This window comes from Humulus lupulus, chromosome X (genome assembly GCF_963169125.1).
Source record: "Humulus lupulus chromosome X, drHumLupu1.1, whole genome shotgun sequence".
Lineage (NCBI taxonomy): Eukaryota > Viridiplantae > Streptophyta > Magnoliopsida > Rosales > Cannabaceae > Humulus > Humulus lupulus.
In genome coordinates, this window is record NC_084802.1 from 187,312,513 (window position 1) to 187,333,438 (window position 20,926).

Sequence of the window (20,926 nt, forward strand, 5' to 3'; positions counted from 1 at the left end):
ATCTATATCCATACACTATCGCAGAGTGTCGACAAGCACTATTCCTGTTCTTCGTCGTTGTCCTATATATTCCACTATTATCATATAATTTAATCACTTTGGTATTGTAATTAATGACAACAGGCCGATCATGAATCAGATTTAATATTCCATTACGATATGTATGAAACGAACGTCGTGGTGTCTCATAATAGGACGGATTGACAAAAGGAGCCGGTAATACCTCCTACAATTAAAAAAAAATCAAAATACTTAATCAAATCTATAAAAACATATATAAACAAAGTAAAACATATAAATAAAGCAAAACGTAAAACTTACATAGTTTATTTCCTCTATGTCCTTCAAGTATTCAGGAGTTGGAAAACCAATATAGGGATAATTTTGAAGACTACTAAACCCATGTTCAACATTGAACTTTGCAGCTTCTATTGCAAAGTACCCATCCTCATGAGAATTAATGAGCTTGAGTCTAGCAAAATGATCTATAGCTGGCTGAGGAGAATATTTAAGGTGTGGTCCATTGTGCCTACCACTTATTCTATCAAAGATATCTGCTATTGCCGCTATAGAAACTGCCCAACATGTTGATTCATCACTTTGTTGGTTCCAAACGGGACCAAGGTCAACTGTTTCTGACCAATCAAAATATTCCAGCCTTGACATTATTCCTGGGAAACAAAAGAAAAGCTATTATTCACTGTGAAACAAAGAAAAACTATTTTGTTTTCATATAGCATGTCCATGCAAATATTAATATAAATATATATGATTATTAATAATTAATAAACATTTCTCAATAAACACAAATATATAAAATGTTATTTTGCATATTTAGATAAATTGAACTGATCATAACTTTTCCCAACTCTTTAACATCTTGCAAAATAAGATTTATTGGAACTAAACTCATTCATAGCATGCCCATCTAACAATATCACCCTACCAATAAATATATGTTTTTATTTATATATATACATATATATATATATAGATCCATAAATTAGCAAATTTATGATATTATAGTTAGTTATGTTTTACTTAGACTATTTTGTTTATTTTTAAATCACTAAGAAAATAAACACTGTTTCAAAAATTTGAACTAAACAAAACAGTTTAATAAACATTAAAAAAAATTACTTAAATATCAAATAAATCAAAATGTTAATAAATAAATACACTTAACGTCTGGCAAAACCAAATTAAACTCAAATAAATAACCCATATAATTCAAAACACCAAAAAACTTATTCATTTTAAGAAAATACTAACAGACCACAACTGACACATATACAAAGAAAACCAAAATTTGTCAAAAAAAAAAAACAAAACAAAATTAAGCATACTAATATTTACAAAATCATGATAAGAGCCAGATTAAGAACAACAAAAGCAGATCATCAAATCATGCACAAGCAAACCCCTTGACCTTTTCCATTAACCTACAATAACCATGAGTATAAAAAAAACATCAAACAATGAATATCATCTAACCCTTGACAGGAAAGAAAATACACAATTACCTTGTATAAAATAGAACACGCCACTAACCGAGTGAAGATGACGGCGACATGGAGAGAGTAGCACGTCGAGACAGAGATAGTTCAGAAGTGAGGGAGAAAGTGGAAAAGAGACCAGGGTACAAACGCAAACCCCTTAACCTACAATAACCATGAGTATAAAAAAAACATCAAACAATGAATATCATCTAACCCTTGACAGGAAAGAAAATACACAATTACCTTGTATAAAATAGAACACGCCACTGACCGAGTGAAGATGACGGCGAGATGGAGAGAGTCAGTGGCGGAGCCAGCCACAAAGTACAGTGGGGGCTAAAAAAACTTTTTGATGTTATAAAAAATATTGAGAAATTCTCCTATAAAAGGGACTATTGGTGTACCATTTGTGCTTTTAGTATATAGATATTTAGAATCTTAATTGTTTTTATATGATTGTATATATTGTAGTCATAATATACATTACACAATTTTTTTAGAAATTATGAATAATTTAAGGTACCGAAAACAAGTTTCAAACATTTATGTTAACACACGTGTTTGTTTTTTTTATACACGAGTGCAACAAAATATTTAAAATAAAAAGAAACAACAAAATTAGGTGATATTTTTTATTATTATTTTGAAGTGTCTCATAATTCAACTTTATACCAATATATAATACTATTGATTGATCAAAGTTTTTGTTTATATACCAAAAATTAAAATACTTATATATATATATGTATTGTACATATATATAATATTTTTTTTAACTTATATGCAAAGTAGATAAAATTATTTATTTGACCCCACTATAATTTATGTGTATATTTCAAAATGAGTTCAAATTCCACTTTAAAAAAATTGTAAAAGTTGAGTGGGGGCACATGCCCCCACATGCCCCCACCTCCCTCCGCCCCTGGTACAAACAAAACCATCCATTATAGGAGTTTGAGTATTTTTGCCGTTAATTTTGGGATTCAGGTATATATAGGTAACAAACCCAACAATTTATATACTTGTGCGGCAAATATACCTTTATTATAATAATGATTACTTTTAAGTGGATGCAAAGCGATGGGTAAGGTATAATAATAATAAGGGATATTTGCGGCATAAGTACCCAAAGTTTTGGGTTTGTACCCGACATAGACTCAACTTTTTTTTTTAGTTGGGAAAGTACCCAAAGTCACTAAAAGAGTAATTATGTCAGTCTACATCCGTTTAGCTCCGTTTGGTGATGATTGGACCAACACGAGTCATGTCCTTATTGGTCCATCTAATAATTTTTTTTAAAAAAAATTAATTGATTTTAAAATTAAAAAAATAATTAAAAAATACCTTAAAATTTAATAAAATTATAGGGAACGACTACAACGCATCCCCCTTTTTTTGCAACACCGGTGCATCCTTTTTCTATTTTCGGCACCTAGATAGATATAATCCCAAATTTTTTTATATGACTGTGTACATTGTAGGTATTTAGAATATCCTGCAAATTATCAAGAAATTCTGAATAGTTTACGAAGCCGAAAACAGAGTTCAAACTGTCAAATTTTACACGCGTACACACAAAAAAGGCACGTGTGCAACAGACAGTTTAGACCCTGTTTCGGTACCATAATTTATTCAGAATTTCTTAAAAATTTGTAGGATGTTCTAGATAGCTATAATGTACACCATCATATAAAAAAAAATTGGGATTATAACTATTCAGGTGCCAAAATAGAAAAAGGATGCACCGGTGTTGCAAAAAAAGGGATGCATTGTAGTCTCTCCCTATATATTTATATATAATATAAAAGTTAGTTAAGATATTTTTTTTGTTTTTGTTGTGCTAATGATATATCTAAGTATCCAATTTTAAAAATTTGAGATATTTTCTTTAATGACAATTAAATTAATTTTATGTTTAATTAATTATGTGGTAAGTTTTTAATTGGGAAAAACTTTATGGTAATTAATTAATAAATTAATTAATTTTGATAACTCAATTAATTGTTTTAGATATTGATTGATTTATTTATTTTAGCAATTAATTTATTTATTTTGGTGATAAATGTAATGATACATAAAGATGTGTAACATGTCATATAGGTTTTCATATTAGGCCCATCCAATTAATAAAAAAATTAACATATCTAGCATCATTATTAAGTTATTTTTTGCATTTGGGCTTTAAATATAAGTATAATGATGACCCATTTTTTTGTTTTGAAAAATGTGGGAAAAATCAAATAAAACTTTCATAAAATGTTAGGTTTTATTTGGGCCCAATTGAACATGTAAAATTTAAATTCCTCTCTTGTGGATGGTTCCACTTGTGAATGTCCATTTGCTTTGCATTACTAGATTGGGCTTAATCAATAATTGAATAACAATTAATAAAACGAAGGTTCAAATTCCTGTCTTTTTGGGCTTTGTGTGGAAGTTAAGGAGCCTTAGTAGTGGGTCCGACATACTGAACTCAGCTCTCCTCCATACAAGCTCGAATTGTTAAGGCCCGTTTACCTAAGTTGGACTTAATTGTATTAGATTATTCCTTTTAGTTGGACCTAATAATTGATTAGAAACAAATTAATTCTAATTTTTGGATTAGATAATTACGGGTAACTGATTAATTGTGAATTAATTAATTATTTAACTATATAGTTTTTATTTTGAAAAACTATAGGTTCAAATTAATATTAACCTTGTTTGGATTAATATAAAGATAGAGAATAATAAATATCTTATTTATAATATGATATTTATTTATTTAATTTAAAACCGATATTTTAAGACAACGTTAATTTTGAATTAACTAATATTTATGTTGGGATAAATATCTTGTCTTAAAAGTTGATTAAATAAACAAATGAGAAAATTAGGGCAACCCTAATAGGGATGGGCAACACACACTGTACAGTACAGTGTGTGGCACCTAGCATCAGGGATTTTTATCTCTGAGATTTGAATTTTGAATTTCAAGTAAATTTGTTTAATCAGTTATTTAATTATTCTTTTTAAATATGATTTAAATAGATAATTAAATGGAAATATCTAATTAGTTTTAATTTGAATTATATTTTAATTAAATAAATATTATTTAATTAGATTAAATATCTTTATAAATCCGATATATGTGATATTTAGTAGAATGCTTAATGATCAGACTCTCTCTCTAAAGCGATAGTTTTCTCTAAACTTGAAAAGTATTCTAAACCTTCTCTCTATCAAAACTCTCTAGATCTCATGTGTTGAGTACATCTAGGGAGTCACATAAATCAACCTTTTGAATTCCCACACACGTCCTTGTGTGTTTGAAGATTGGTCTGGAATATCAGGGTGTGAGATCTTAGAACACTAGATAGGAAGATCATTGATTTATACAAAAAGACTCAAGGACACTTGATAGGCTACAAGAGGTAATCCCTGATCTATTTGTATGTGATTTAATATTTATATGTGTATGTTCCTGGATGGTATTAATAATTATTAAAATGGGTCCATATATTCCGTTGCATACCTTTGATTTGATCATTTAATACCAACACATATGCGGCTGCTTGTCCACCACGATCGAGGATATCTAAGAGGAACTAGGGTTGTATCCCTTATTTTGCTGCTTAGGCTGGTTGGTTGTAACTTTTGATTTGTATATATCTTTTTAAAAATCTGTTTGTAATGTTTTGGGATCCCATGTGTATGAAACTTTCAAATGAAAATTCAACGTTTCCTTTGACCAAAAATTTTAACCCTAACCCTTGACATTAACCTTAGTTACACGTTTATAACCACATGACTTGATTAGCAAGTCTGACACTATTTAAAGTACACAGTGTAACAGTCCAGGATTAGGAGGATGTTACATCCTAGCTGGAGTGGCTAGGGATTATACAGTTATAGAGACAAATCTATTAAGGTATAAGGGTCAGATCTGAGTTTCGATGGATGTGTTTATAGATGAGAAATTCTAGATGAATTCTATATACTTTATTCATTGTTTCCAGGCACCATGAGGATGTATTAGGATATAAAGGCTTTGTATTGGTGACCTGAAATGAAGAGGGATATGATTGACTATGTGGCTAAGTACCTAGCATGTCAGCAGGGGAGAAGTGTAATAAAGACTAGCATGGATATTACAGCCTATGGGTGTTCCTGAGTGGAAATGGGAGGACATTATTATGAACTCCATAGTTGGACTGCCCAGGACAGTGGGTCAGTATGATTCTGCCTTAATAATTGTGGATTGATGTATTAAGTCAACTCATCTTCTATCAGTGAGGCCAAACTTTACAGTGGATTAATATGTAGAATTGTAAGTGAAAGATATTGTGCGAATTTGTGGGACTCCATAGTCTATTATTTCATATCAGAGACTCCACCTTTACTTCCCATTTTTGGGATGGGTTTATAGAAGGTTATGGATACCCGGTTAAAGTTTAATGCCAGTTAGCATCCTCAGACAGATGGATGATCTTGAGGAACGATTCACATATTGACAAACATACTTTGGGCATGTGTATTGGACATTGAAGGGTCCTGGAATAAGAATCTATATGGGTGGATGGTTGGAGTGGTTCTATATGGAATGTGTGTGGTAAGAAATCTAGACTCACCCCTCTATCAGGATAAAGTGGGTGAGAGAAAATATCTGGAACCCGAAATGGTTCAGGATACCAATAAGGTCGGTGAGAAGATTAGAGCTCGGATGCTCGATGTTCAAAATAGATAATAGAGCAACGCTGGTCTTAAGCGTAGGGATATAAGGTTCCAAGTTGGGAACTATGTCTTCTTTCAAGTTTCACCTTTGAGGGAAGTGAAGTAATTTGGAATTAGGGTAAGTTGAGCCCTGGGTTTGTAAAACCTTTTAAGATCTTGGAGAGGGTCTAGGACTACAAACAGATTTATTCAATGGGAAAAAAGCGACCTGAAAGGTAGAGGTAGATATACGGGATTGGTATTCCAGACTATTTAGATAAATTTCGACGACGAAATTTATGTAAGGAGGAGATAGTTTTAACGTCCCAAAATTCCCAATAAGGCTTATTCCTTGATTAGGGGACTAGAAGGGAAATATTGCACTATTATGTGATTTTAATTGATTAATTATTTGATTATATGAATTGCATGGGTTGTATTATTATATGACTGATTTTGCATGTTTAAGTGTATTAAATGTGCTTATAGGCCCGTTTCTAGTAAAAAGGGCATTGTAATTATATCCCGCTGATGATATATCTGTGATTGTATATGCTATGTGCTTGAGCCCACATTGTTATGTGGGTATATTTGAGATATTCGAGAGGAGACGACCCTTTTTAGCAAGATAGCGGTTTAGTCACGACAGGGATTAATACCTGGCTCGGGGTGAGCCAAGGGGTAATCTGGGTGATCTGGTGAGTCACCGGGACTTATTGTAGTATGAGTCATATTTTGGGAAAAATAGTGGGATTCTGGGTTTAGCTGAATTATCTGAGGAATTTTGAGTATGGAGCGAGATTAGAGAATCAAAATGACATTTTTTCCCTTATGGGGTGTTGAGAGAGGAGCGGGTTGAGTGGGGGTATTTCAGTCATTTAGGACCATTTGAATATATGAGTTAGACTAAGTTCATTAACATAGAAAACTCAAGCAAACACACAAACACTTATTTCATACACATACTATAATGGCCATTATTACTTGGGGTCCCATAGACTAAACAAGTCATATGCCCATTAGATTAGTGGGGTCCTACTAGCTAAGCAGGTCATATGCCCATAATCTATTTGGGGCTTGTTAGTCATATGGGTCATATGCCCAAGCCTACAAACATACATATCATAACACTTATCATAACATAAGAAACATAAGATAACATATAAAACATATAACATATGAATTTCTATCCTATTTTCCTTACCAAAATACCGGGATAAGAGGACAGAGGTGGGACTTTGGAACACTCCTAAGAACCATTAAAAAGAGTGAGTATAGAGAAGAAGAGAATTGAAAGGAATGGAAGGACTAAACCATTGAGAAAAATACTTACCAAAACCTTTTTGCTCAAGAACTTAGATTTCCTAACCAAAATAAAGATTAAGGTTAGAGGCTGAGTAGAAGACTATGAGAACTTAAAATAAAATAATACCAATGAACTAAGGTGTAGAAATACCTTGAAGACTTGTAGACCAATCTAAACCTCGAACCGAAATACTATGAAACCTTACTTCCCCAAGTGTTTGATAAGCTTATGGTGATCAAGCTTATGATTTCCCCACCCAAGTGTTTACACTCTCACACTCACCTAGCAACTTGCAGCCTCTGAACTTAGAGTAAAAGGTGAATAATGGCTGGGTACTAGGTCTTATTTATAGAGTTTAGGAATGAAAGGATCTTAATTTAACTTGAATAAAAATAATGGCTTTTTAGGTGAAAATAATTTGAATAATCGTTCAGCAGAGGCTGAAGACTCGTTCAAAAAGTTGCTGGACTTATCAAAAGGTTGAATGGCTGAATGGAAAACAAATTCAAAAACTTTCAAAATAAGCTGAAGGAGGCGATATATCGCCCCCTATAGGCGATATATCGCCGGACCAATATGCCGAGGCAAATGTGCATCGTTTCGTGTTTTCCGTATCTACGTGCTGCGATATATCGACATTCGCTGATTATTTAAACACGAAATTACACATTTTGAGTAAACAACCTTGACTAAGCCCTTAAACGTATTCAAAGCTGCTGACTGACCTTAGAGCATTCAAACTTTACCCTTATTAAATTAAATCCTCAAAATACTTAATCCTTAATCACCCATACATAACATGTGCTTAAAATCCTATTGGTTCTTATCTAAACCTTATAGTATAATAAATATTATCCTCAATATCAGTCATATTAATCAAACCTTAGGTTAAAATTAATATTCTTAAACTATGGTTAAACTTAGAAAATCTATAAGTACTACTATGAGTGTCCAAATAAATCCCGGTCTGAACCAAAAATCCACAGTCATAAAGATAATACTATAATTACTATAATACTACTATTTAACTAGCTAAGTAAAGTTCTTGGACTCTACATTCGCAATTCTTGTTTTTTTTTCTTCTGGGTTCTCCAGTTGACACTGACCCCTCTGAGTTCCGACTCTGGGAATATATTGTCTTTTGCTTTTGTTCAATTGTTTGTACAGAATGGAGATGTTCAGAGAAGGAGGTTCTACATCTCGACCCCCAATGCTTGAAGGGGTAAATTATCCTTACTGGAAGACAAAAATGCGTGCATTCTTGAGAGCTGTTGATGAACGGGTGTGGATGGCTGTTGAAGATGGATGGAAGTGTCCAACCGTTGTTGAAGATAAGGTTGTTAAGCCTAAACAAATGAGTCTATGGACTACAGAAGAGATGAAAAGGGCCAATTTTAATTCAAAGGCTATGCATGCTCTCTTTAATGCAGTCTCTACAAATCAGCTGAAAGTCATAGCCAACTGTGAAATTGCCAAAGAAGCTTGGGAGAAACTGAAAATAAAGAATGAAGGAACTGATGCTGTAAAGAAGTCCAGACTGAGGGCTTTGGAAAAAGCATTTGAAAATCTGTCTATGGAGGAGGAAGAAACTGTAGCGGAGTTCCATGCCAAATTGTGCGATATCTCAAATGAATCTTATGCACTTGGAAAGACTTATTCAAACGCGAAACTGGTTCGCAAGGTGCTTGGAGTTCTGCCTCGGAAGTTCATGTCAAAGGTTACATCTATAGAAGAAATGAGAAATGTCGAGGAACTTGATCTTGATGAGTTAATTGGGTCATTGCAGAACTATGAAATGAGCCTCACCCGGTGGAAGAAAGGCAAGAGGCAGAAAGATCCCGAAAAAGAAAAAGATGATATTAGTCTTGCATTTGTGCATAAGGAGGAAAAAAAGTTGATCTCAGATGCATCTGAGGGTTTCACTGATGAGACTTTAGCGCTGCTGACCAAGAATTATGCAAAATTCTTGAAGAAGAATTACAAGAAAAACTTTCCAGGAGGAAAAGAGAATGGTCTCAGAAGAAACTTTGGTGGAAACAATAAGCAAACTCAGCAGTTTGGTGACAAGAAAAACAGGGGAATACAGTGCCGAGAATGTGACGGATTTGGACATATTCAAGCTGAGTGTGCCAGCACTCTTAAGAAGAAGAAAGCCTTAGCAGCTACATGGAGTGATAGTGATGAAGAAAAGAGCTCCACTTCAAGTGACAAGTCTGATGAAGAGAAACAGGTGGTGGCTTTTGTGGCAAAGAGTCATCAATCAATGTGTTCAGAGGAAGATGAAAACTCAAGCTCAACAGATGAGGACAGCGACGGGAGACAGCATGCATATGAGGAGATGTTCGCTCAATGGGAGTATATGGCTAAACAAATCAAAGGTCTCACTAGTGCCAAACAACAACTTGAATCTGAGAAGGATGGGTTGGAGGACACTGTTAAAAAGCTCACAAAATAGCTTGATGAGAAGGACAGTGAGATTTACAAACTGACTGCAGATTTAATAAGGGCTAGACAATCTCTTGAGTTTATCCCTCCAAGAACTGCTGCAATTAACCACACCTTATAGTTACAAAAACCATATGGAGATCGAACATCCATTGGGTACAAAATGCTTTACAAGAAAGGGGAGAATTTAGGAATTAATGATCCCTCTTCGTCCAAGAACAAGGAAGATAAGACTCATGATGACTCAATGCACAATACTTTCAGTCCTGGTTTTCCAGATTCCACTAAACGGATCAGTGTCTCATCTGGACCCATCAAGTTGAATTTCGAAGGAAGGAAGACTATCCTGGATGGTCAGATTCACAAAGAGAGATTTGTTCCCATTTGTCATTTTTGTAACAAAAGAGGACATAATAGACCCAGATGCTACAAGTTGCAGGTGTATTTGAAAGCTATGATCGATCGTCCAAATAGCTTTCAACAATTGAATCGATTTACGGGAAAGTTGTCATCTAGTGAGTGGAAATCAAAATCCGATCTTAACAAGAATGTTGCATTAGTTGCCCACACCTCTCTTTCAGCTTTTCAAGAAGACCAATGGTACTTCGACAGTGGATGTTCCCGACATATGACTGGCAATAGAAATGTGCTGGTAAACTATAAAGAAGGAAAGGAGGGAGTTGTGACCTTCGGTGATGGGAACAAGGGTCAGATATTTGGAAAAGGTGATCTGGTGCTAAATGGAGTAGCTCCATTGACTGAGGTGTTGTACGTTAAAGGTCTCAAGGCAAATCTTATTAGCATCAGCCAACTCTGTGACAATGACTACACTGTAAATTTCTCTAAAACTCATTGTCTTGTTGCAACTAATGGGTGCTCAGTCTTGACAGGTAATAGAACCAGCGACAACTGCTATGCACTAAGCAATCAAGTCTTATGCAACAGATCTTTCTTGATAAGCCAGACCTGTGGCACTATAGACTGGGGCACTTGAACTTTAGAGACTTGAAGAGAATTGTGAAACTACAAGTTATTCGAGGGATACCAGAGATGAAAGTCACTAGAGATAGGTTGTGTGGGCCTTGCCAACTGGGAAAACAGACAAAAGCATCACATCCTCTTGTAAACATGCTTCTCACCTCCCGTGTGCTGGAGTTGATTAATGTGGATTTAATGGGCCCCATGCAGAATGAAGGTCTAAGTGGTAAACGATTTGTCATGGTTCTTGTTGACAATTACTCTAGGTACACTTGGGTAGATTTCCTCAAAGAAAAGTCAGACACTTTTGGACTCTTTTCAGCCTTAGTTCTTAGACTTCAAAATGAAAAGGAATCTAAAATTGGGAAAGTCTATCGACTTCGAAGTGACCATGGAAAGGAGTTTGAAAACACTGTGTTCTCCGATTTCTGCGATCAGTTAGGAATAAAACATGAGTTTTCAGCTCCAGAAACCCCTCAACAGAATGGGGTTGTTGAAAGGAAGAACAGGACCCTGCAGGAAATGGCTCGGGTAATGATGCGTGCTAAGGACATTTCTAAGCGTTTTTGGGCTGAAGCAATTAATACAGCCTGTTATATCTGCAATCAGGTTCATTTGAGAACTGGCACGACACAGACCGCCTATGAGCTTTGGAAAGGAAGGACTCCTAATGTCAGTCATATGCACATTTTTGGATGTGTGTGCTATGTCCTAAATGATTGAGAACATTTAGGAAAATTTGATCCAAGGAGTGATGAAGGAGTGTTTCTTGGGTATTCGCTTAACAGTCATGCCTATCGTGTGTTCAACAAAAGAAATCGTTCAGTGGTTGAGTCCATCAATGTTCGATTTGATGACTTGGAAAATTCTAAAGAACTAATGGCAGATGATACTACACCTGTTCCAGTCACAAATAGCCAAAATCAAATGGTTCCTGACACTTCATCTGGGTCACTTCATTCTGAACCAACCGCGACAGAGGGACAAGAAGCCAGTCCTAGCGGCTCACAGTGTGATGAGGAAGCTACCAGTGCTCTGCAAAAGGAATCTCAACATGCAAAACTTTATAAAAATGGACCCCCTTCCTGGATTCAGAAGGCTCATCCCCCTGATATTGTTATTGGAAATCCAAATGCTACCATAGTCACCAGAAGAAAATTACAAAATCTGATTGCCTTCGCCTGTTACTTATCTCAGATTGAGCCAAAAAGTGCCAAGGATGCTCTTTTAGATGAGTTCTGGCTTGCTGCTATGCAAGATGAGATGTTCCAATTCAAACAAAATGATGTGTGGATCCTAGTACCCATACCTGAAGGAGCTAAAAGAAAGAGAACATCTCCTGCATGGGATCATTTTACATTGCAAAAAATTGATGGTAAACTGAAGGCAGTTTGTAACCATTGTGGGAGGAAATTAGGGGGAGAGAGTAGTAATGGGACTAAACATTTGCTTGCTCATGTGAAAAGATGCCCAGTAATAAAGGAACAACTTACCATGAATCCTAATCCTAATGCAAGTCCTTCAGTCACAACTTACAATTTTGATCCTGAACTAGGGAGAAAAAAGTTAGCTCAAATGATCATTCTACATGAATACCCTTTATCGATGGTTGAGCATAGTGGTTTTATAGACTATTCAAATACTCTTTGCCCTATGTTTAAAATGTTGTTAAGGAATACAATTAGGTCTGATATTTTGAAAATGTACAAGGTTGAGAAGGAAAAATGTAGCCAAATTTTGGAAAAGAATAGAAGTAGAATAGCTATAACCACTGATATGTGGACTGCTAATCATCAAAAGAGGGGATATATGACTGTGACAGCTCATTTCATAGATGACTCTTGGAAGTTGCATAGTAGGATTATAAGTTTTAAGTATGTACCATGCCCACATGATGCTGTTACACTTACTGATACATTGAGTTTGTGTCTGTCTGAATGGAATATTGAAGACAAGATTAGTACAGTAACTGTGGATAATTGTACAACTAACGATGCAATGATTCCACTTTTGAAGGAAAAATTTAATTCTAACTGTTTCATTTTAAAAGGAAAGTTACTTCACATGCATTGTTGTGCGCATATTTTGAATCTTATTGTCAAGGATGGCTTGTCTGTTATTGGTGATAGCATTGACAAGATTCGAGACAGTGTTGCTTATTGGTCGGGCACACCAAAGAGGTATGAGAAATTTGAGGACACTGCTCGTTCTCTTGAAGTGACATGTACTAAAAAGTTATCACTTGATTGTCAAACAAGGTGTAATTCAACATACTTGATGCTCAGCATAGCTTTATTGTACAATAGAGTATTTGAACAATTAAAACTACGTGATTCAAGATATGTTAGATATGCGCCATCAGGAGATGATTGGATTAGAGCTCAAAAATTGTGTGACAAGTTGGAAGTGTTTCATGAGGTGACAGAGTTGTTTTCTGGAACCAAGTATCCTACAGCTAATCTTTTTTTCCCAAAGATGTGTCAAATTAAAATGAGAATTAAAGCATGGATGACAGTAGATGAGCCCTTTATTAGGGACATGGCAACTCAAATGATGTCTAAGTTTCAAAAGTATTGGGAAGAGATTCATGGGCTTATGACTGTGGCTGTTGTTTTGGATCCAAGATATAAGTTTATGTTGATTGAATATTATTTTCCTACCATTTATGGAAATGATCAATATGAGATTGAAATTGAGAAGGTCCGCAAGCTTTGTTATGAGCTACTAGAAGAGTACAGTTCTAAGTTTCCTAATCTTAGAGAAAGAAGTCAGCAAATGGATAGTGTATCAGCATCTTCTCAAACACAATAGATGATCTATCTAACTTTGACACATATGTTAGAGTTGCATATGGTGTAGAGAATGTGAAGTCAAAGTTAGAACTCTATTTGGAAGAGAAATTGATACCTAGGACTGATGAGTTCTTTGATATATGCAATTATTGGAAAGTAACAGGACTCAAATATCCTGTGTTGAATATGATTGCCAAAGATATATTTGTTGTGCCTATTAGCACCGTTGCTTCGGAATCTACATTCAGTACTGGCGGTAGACATGTGGGTTCACACCGAGCAAGACTTCATCCTTCTACATTAGAAGCATTGATATGCACCCAAAATTGGTTGGTAAATGGTGAAAAGCTAGGGTAAAAAATAAATTAGGAATGTTTATTTAGGTAAGAAAAATAAGGAGGAGTGAATTGATATTTGAGTGCAAAATATTGGGAATGAAAATGTGATTTTTTTGGGTCTTTTTGTGGCTGATGTAAGGGAATGGCTTTTGGGCCTTTGAAAACTGCCACAATCTCTTTGTCTTTCTCACAAAATTATCACTTTTCTTTTCTTTTCTCTTCTTTATTTTCAAGCATAAAAATTTCCCTACAAAATAAATATAAAATAAATCATAATAAAATATTTTCAATTATAAAATAAATCAATTTAATTCTTTGAAAATATTAATTATAACTTAATTTATATTTTACATTTAAGTTCAATAATACAACATTTTTTTACCACTAACTTAACAATAATAATTCAAATAATTAACTACAATATTTTACAACAAAATACTTATAAAAACACACAAAATTATATAAAATCATGATAGGACTACTAAATTCAAAATTATTTAAAAACTTAATAAATCAATTAAAAACTCAAGAATTAAGCAACAATTAGCACATAAAAAGTGGTAAAATAACTCTATTTTGTAGAGTTATCAGTAAATGACAAAAAAGGTAAATATACTTATCTTTATATATATATATATAAATTCATATTTTATTGTATTATTTCAATATTAATTTTTTTTATTTTCTTTACAGAAGCGACTTCACTAGTCACCATGAATGATGAAGATAATGATGTAGATCCAACTATGGTACTTAATTAAGTTTTTATAAGTCATCAAATAAATTATTAATACATATGTTTTTTTTTTGTAGGAGCCATACATAGTTGATCTTGATGATTAAGGTAGCAGGTCAATAAAGAAGATCTTGATGACGCATCAAAAGTGGAGTGCTATGTTGCATATGATAGTTTTATTTTACTTTGTTCTCTTGAGAAACTCTCAAAAGTGGAGTGCTATGTTGCATATGATAGTTTTATTTTACTTTGTTCTCTTGAGAAACTCTTATTATACTTGGCGAATTCTTGATTTAAATGATGATATAATGATATGATTTAATACAATTCTCTCATGTTACTTATATACATGCATAATATGTAAAATTGACATTTTATATGTGGTTTAGAATATCCTTAATTTTAAATAGATTTTAAGTGTAAGATTTATAAAAAAAATTATTCTATAACTACTCTATGAAAGAATTGTAAATATTAAAAAATATGTTTTATTTAATTATCCTTATTCTTGTAATTATTTTTGTAAATTATAAAATAAAATATTTGAAGGTGTAGTTGACAAGAAGTGTAAAAATAAGGATTGTAATAAAAAAAAATTTAAGTTTAAAGAGAATTCTAAAATTAAAATTTAATATTTCTTAAAAAAAAAAAAAAAGGCAAATGGGGCGGGGCAAAATATTAACGGGGCGGGGCGGAAGTGGGGCGGGGCAGACCCGCCCCATTTACATGCCTAGTGGACCATTTACTGATTATTGGTCCACATGAGGTCTTTTTGAACACACAAATGAAAATAATGGCTCAAATCTCTTGTTAAGAAAAATTTTGTGGGTTTACTTGGATAGTGTTTCTTCCGAGCGTATATATCACAAAATTTTCTCTTTTTTTTTTGTAAGCATGATGTGTATATTTTGATTAGATATTTTAATCAATGTTGAGCTTCTCAGAGTAGTTGTTCCTAAATCTCTACTTCCATTCAAGTTTTTTTTCTTAATGTTGGCTGTTTGGATTCTATTCCTGTTTTTTATTCTTAAAAAAAATGTCAGGTTTGGTCCTTCATATATTAGTGTGGGTTATTTTTTTTAATGGGCTTTGTCATTCTTTGTGCATGGTCAATTTCTTGTAAGGGAATTTCTAAAGTCTTTCTATAAATATAACATCACTTGAGCTCGTGTGAGTTGTGTTTACAGTGGTCCAATTGCAGAAACCCTAAACAATTCGGCATTATGAAGCAAAGAGCCAATCGCCGTCGTTCCCGTCTCCGATCTTCTCCTGTCGCCGATGTGCCGGTATCTCCTTCTCCGGAGGTGGCTATCTCATCCTCTGTGGATGCATCTGTGCCATCTGCAGTCGCCAGATCCCTAAGTCGAGTTGAGTCCCCTGCTCTTGATCCTAGTGTGGCTATGGCTATTGTTCCGGTTCTGCCTACCGTCGCAGAGTCATCTCCATCTTCTCCGTCGCCGTCCCTTCCCGAGGTGGTGGCTGCGTCTATTCCTACCGTCAGTCCCTCTGCCAAAGTACTCCATGCTCGTCTGCCTTCTTCTGTTAGTAAGTCCTCTAAACACATTACTCCCTCCTCTGTTGTGTCTGCGTCCTCCCTTGTTCCATCCTCTCCATTGCCGACCCCAAACACACCATCTATTCCTCCTCTTAAATCGCCTGTTAAGCCGTCCTTAACCAAATCCCCCAAGACTCGGTCTGCCTCCAAACCCAAACTCAAACTCACACCCCCACCCAAACCCGCACCCCAACCCCAACCCAAACCCGCACCTCAACCCCAATCCACACCAACACCCCAACCCAACCCTCAACCCACACCCACCCCCAACCCAAACCCGCACCTCAACCCCAATCCACACCAACACCCCAACCCAACCCTCAATCCACACCCACCCCCAAGCCCCATGTTCCTGTGCAGTCCAAAGGAAAAGCTAAAATGCATGAGTCCTCACCTCTCACGAAACCATCGGCTCCAAAACGTAAGCCCAAGGACACCCCGGTTGCACCCTCTCCTAAAAAGTCCAAGCTTACCTCTAGTTCTAAGGATTCTGTGTTGTTTGTTGATCCATCATCTATTCAATATTTTGTTGATGCAACCAAGGCCTCGCACTATCAGAGATGGTTTGCTGTGCGAGACTTGTGGCCTGAATATATTATTGTGTTAGAGGATTTTCCTGAGTTAGTTGAACTTTTACAGTCTAGGCATTGGGTTAATACCGTGTCTAAATTGGTGTCCCCTCATCCCATTCTCATTAGGGAATTTTATGCTAATTTAGATAGGTCTGTTATCGATGGGAAAAATGAGGATTGTCTTACTGCATTTGTTCGGGGTAGTCGTATCAAATTTGCACCGTCCACTATATCTCGTGCACTAAAGGTTCCAAAAGTTCTTAAACCTGAATATAATAAGTCATACCGTCCAGATCAATCTACAATGTGTCATGTTTTTACTGGCCAGCCTGATTATGAGTGGGGGAATCATGAGATTCCTGTGACTAAACTGACTCCCTTCTATCGGGTTCTTCATCGTGTGGCCCTGTATAATTGGTTTCCCAATTCTCACATTTCCTCTATTACCCTTGAGATTGGGAAGTTTTTATATGCTGTGGGTACAGGCGTGTCTATTGATTTGGCTACTCTCATTTATGATCGCATTGTTGATGTCGCCTCCTCCACTGGTACTCGTAACAAGTTGCCCTTTCCGAGCCTGATTCAGAAGATTATTCAGCCTGCCAAACCACCGCTGACCACTCATGACTTCCAGGTTCCCAATCCTATTTTGTGTAAAGGATTTCTGGCCACTCTGAACAAGAAGGTCTCCTCCATTGCTCCTTCTTCGCAGCCGTCTAAGCTCAAAGCTCCTATGTGTAAAGGTCTGTCAGATTCCAGTTGGCAAGTCCAGTTATATACTGAGTTCAAGGCATTTACTAAACGTTACAAGAAAGATCAAAAGCGGCAAAAGGCCTTTGAAGCATCGATGTACAAGCTTGTTCATGTGGTCAAGGCTCTGGTTGTTCAGTCTGAATATGGCTCTCAGTTATCGCCATCGATAGATGTTTCTTCTCCACCGTTTCATCGGGATTCCTTCGGTGCATCTTCAGTGCCTCCTGAGTCTTCGGTTCCTGTTCAGGGGGAGTCCACTACTCCAGTTGCATCTCCTGTGCCTCTAGTCTCATCTCTAGTGCCTCCTGCTGACACAGTGTTAGACCCATCCGTTGCTCCTACGCTTCCTGATGCCTCTCCTAAGGCTCCTGATTCGACTGCACCTCTCCAGGGGGAGCAATCAGTTGCCGCTATCAATTGATTATGCTGGAAGATTATGATCAATGAAGGGGGAGATGAACTTCTATTACTTCTATTGTCGTTTTGATCATGTGTTACTCTTTGCTATTTTGATCGCTTAAAACTTTGTTTACTGCTTTCACATACTCTTTTATAATTTGTTTGTATTTTGGCTGTTTAAGACTCTGTTTACTGTTTGACCAGACTATTATCGGTTGAATAGTTAATCTTTTGATTTACATTGTTTGTGTCATTGACCATAATTTGTCAAGGGGGAGAATGTAAGGACCAATATTTTGTGTATGACAAATTAAGTCCAGTCGTGTCTGGAATGGATTTTTGTTATGTCTGGAGTATATTCGTTTTTAGTTAGAGTTCACGTCAGCATATGTGTAAAGCAAGGCTGTTAGTGAGTTACAGTTGTTAGTTGGTTCGGGATTATACCTAATTGCAACCAAGAATATATATTGGGCTGGTTAATTAGTTATAACGAACTCTCTTTGTTCGACAGATTCGATTGGGTGTTTTTTCTCTGTTTTCTTTCTTTTTCTTCCATTGATTTTTGCAGGTGTTGTCAAGAAACTCCATTGAAGATGGTTGAAAGTTTCTGTGCAAGCTCTGGAATCAAGCCGTGATTGCTGAAGGAGTTCAGCTGGGTCTTGATGCTATAGATCCGAAAGTTTTCGAGTTTGAGAAATTGTTGAAGGGAGTTCAACATTGAAGCAAGGGGATCTTGCATTTATAACCAAGGGATTTGGTTGGTTAGGGTAAATAGCTTCACTGTATTTTGAGATAGTTTGTACAGTTTTTACATATTGATTCTTGAACTGATTTATGTAAAATTACTTTTGAATATAGTGAGAGTTTTTACCCTGGTTCAGGGAACCCAAGCACTAGTCGGCTGAAATATGTTTTCAGTGCAGACGAAGCTTGTAATTTTTATGTGTCAACTCTTATAATTATGTTGTTAATATACAAGCATAAATCAAGATGAAGATTGTAAAACTGGAAAGATAAGCTAAAACTTAGGTTTTTCAGAAACCATATTTTTGCAAACTTTATTAAAATCCATCATATAAAATGTAATTTCCTCTAATATATATATATATATATATATATAACCAAGCCCACCAATTAAGAAACTTTACTGCTTAGCTTTTTTTCATTATATAATAATTTTCCACATATGATTGATATTATTTAAGAATCTAATAAATAAAAAATATATTAATTAGTCAATATTCATATTCATGAACTAAATGAAATAATATATCATTACAACAAGCCATGACCATCCATTTCAGAATTTGAAAAAGCATGCTTGAAAATCTATAATGTTGAAATAATTACTCAACATTCCGATCTATTCTGAAATAAACAAAATGGTTAAACAGTTCCATGATATATAAACCTTACCTTATTTTTAATTATTTTGATAACAACAAACAAACATGTATTGATAATGTTTATATTTTTACATTGTTTATATACATATATAAAAAATAAATAAACATAAAAAATATTATGCTCATTGGCATCATCAAAATGTATGAATATAAACTTTCTTATTTAGTTTCATATAAACAAATTAAATATGTTAGTTTAATATCTTTCATTATTGTGTTAATATTAATATATTTTGTTTCCATAACAGTTTAGTATATTTTGTTTAGTTTCATATAACAAATCAATTGGAACATAATAACAAAATGTATGCGGTAAGTATAAATAAAATAAAATAGTTTAGTTTATTAAAAAAAAAAAAGGCACGTATTTACTTTTGGAAGACACAACCCAATAAGGAATGTTAAAGATTTTTTAGTGTGAATGTGAAATACACTCATTAATTACACATTCCTTTCAGTTACTAAAAATATACCCCATTTTCTGAAATTAATCTAATATTTAAATTAAAATTATATAAAACAAAATAAATATAACAAAGGAATCTTTCTAATTCAAATAAATAAATTAATAAAAAGTTATGGTATGTATATAATAGTGTAATTAGAATAAACAGTATTAATATAGTATTACTTAATATTAATGTAATTAATAGTGTAATATTCCCTAAATATAATAGGCAATGTAAAATGAAATGGTCCCACCATGTATTTTCCTCTCTAAATTATAAATAAAAGTGACAAGTATTTTTAAGCTTAGATATTGTTATTTTGAATGTTATTAATTATTTTTATTTTGTTTTTTGGTATTTTATGATTTTTAGGCTGAAAAGAATTATTAAGAGTTAAAATACACATTTATTATTATCAAAATAGATTGAGTTTTAATTAATATTTCCATTTATTTATTTGATATATTTAATTTAATTTGATTTATGTTGTTTTATAGGAAAATGTGCTTATTGCAAAAATACTTATAAAGAAATGGTAAGAATAAAAGGAGGAGGCCCAAAGTTTTAAAAATTCAGCCCAAGCCCATATGTGAGCCATAGTCCAAGCCAGAGTCGAGTCGCGCATGCTGGAGCTGAAGTTGAGCACACACCAATTGAAGTCGTGCCGACCTGTGCAAGTGAGTTGCGCCGCCCAATAAGGGTGCAAGTTCCCTCTCACGCCCGTGTCAGCTGCCACAAACAGACTGAAAGTGTGGGCCCGCGTGCTACTCTATCTGTAGCGTGTATGACACACGAACCAATCAGAGAGCAAGTGCCCGCTACACGCGCATATAAAGCTCTCATTCAGTAGATTTTTGTTGCACGAATTGATATTTCTCTACATGGAGATTTTTCACAAAAATCAAAAGAAAATTAATATCTATTATTTTAAATTTTAAATAATTCTTAATTATTTCAAAATTATTGCGTTGTGTGATTTTTATTTATTTGAATAAATTTTGGATAATAA

General features: G+C 34.5%; 1 protein-coding gene and 1 long non-coding RNA gene across 2 annotated transcripts; both read left to right on the forward strand.

Moving 5' to 3' along the window:
- Positions 1-8,662: 8,662 nt before the first annotated feature.
- LOC133806517 (uncharacterized) lies at positions 8,663-9,949 on the forward strand. Its single transcript, XM_062244608.1, has one exon. The coding sequence runs from the start codon at positions 8,663-8,665 to the stop codon at positions 9,947-9,949; it is 1,287 nt and encodes a 428-aa protein (XP_062100592.1).
- A 4,789-nt stretch (positions 9,950-14,738) lies between these two features.
- LOC133807139 (uncharacterized) lies at positions 14,739-15,110 on the forward strand. Its single transcript, XR_009879165.1, has 2 exons — positions 14,739-14,796; positions 14,861-15,110. It is a non-coding gene; the product is annotated as an uncharacterized LOC133807139 (long non-coding RNA).
- The last annotated feature ends 5,816 nt before the right edge of the window (positions 15,111-20,926 follow it).

Bases quoted from the DNA above. Each gene is read 5' to 3' on its own strand.
- LOC133806517 (XM_062244608.1), top strand. From the start codon at position 8,663: ATGGAGATGTTCAGAGAAGGAGGTTCTACATCTCGACCCCCAATGCTT.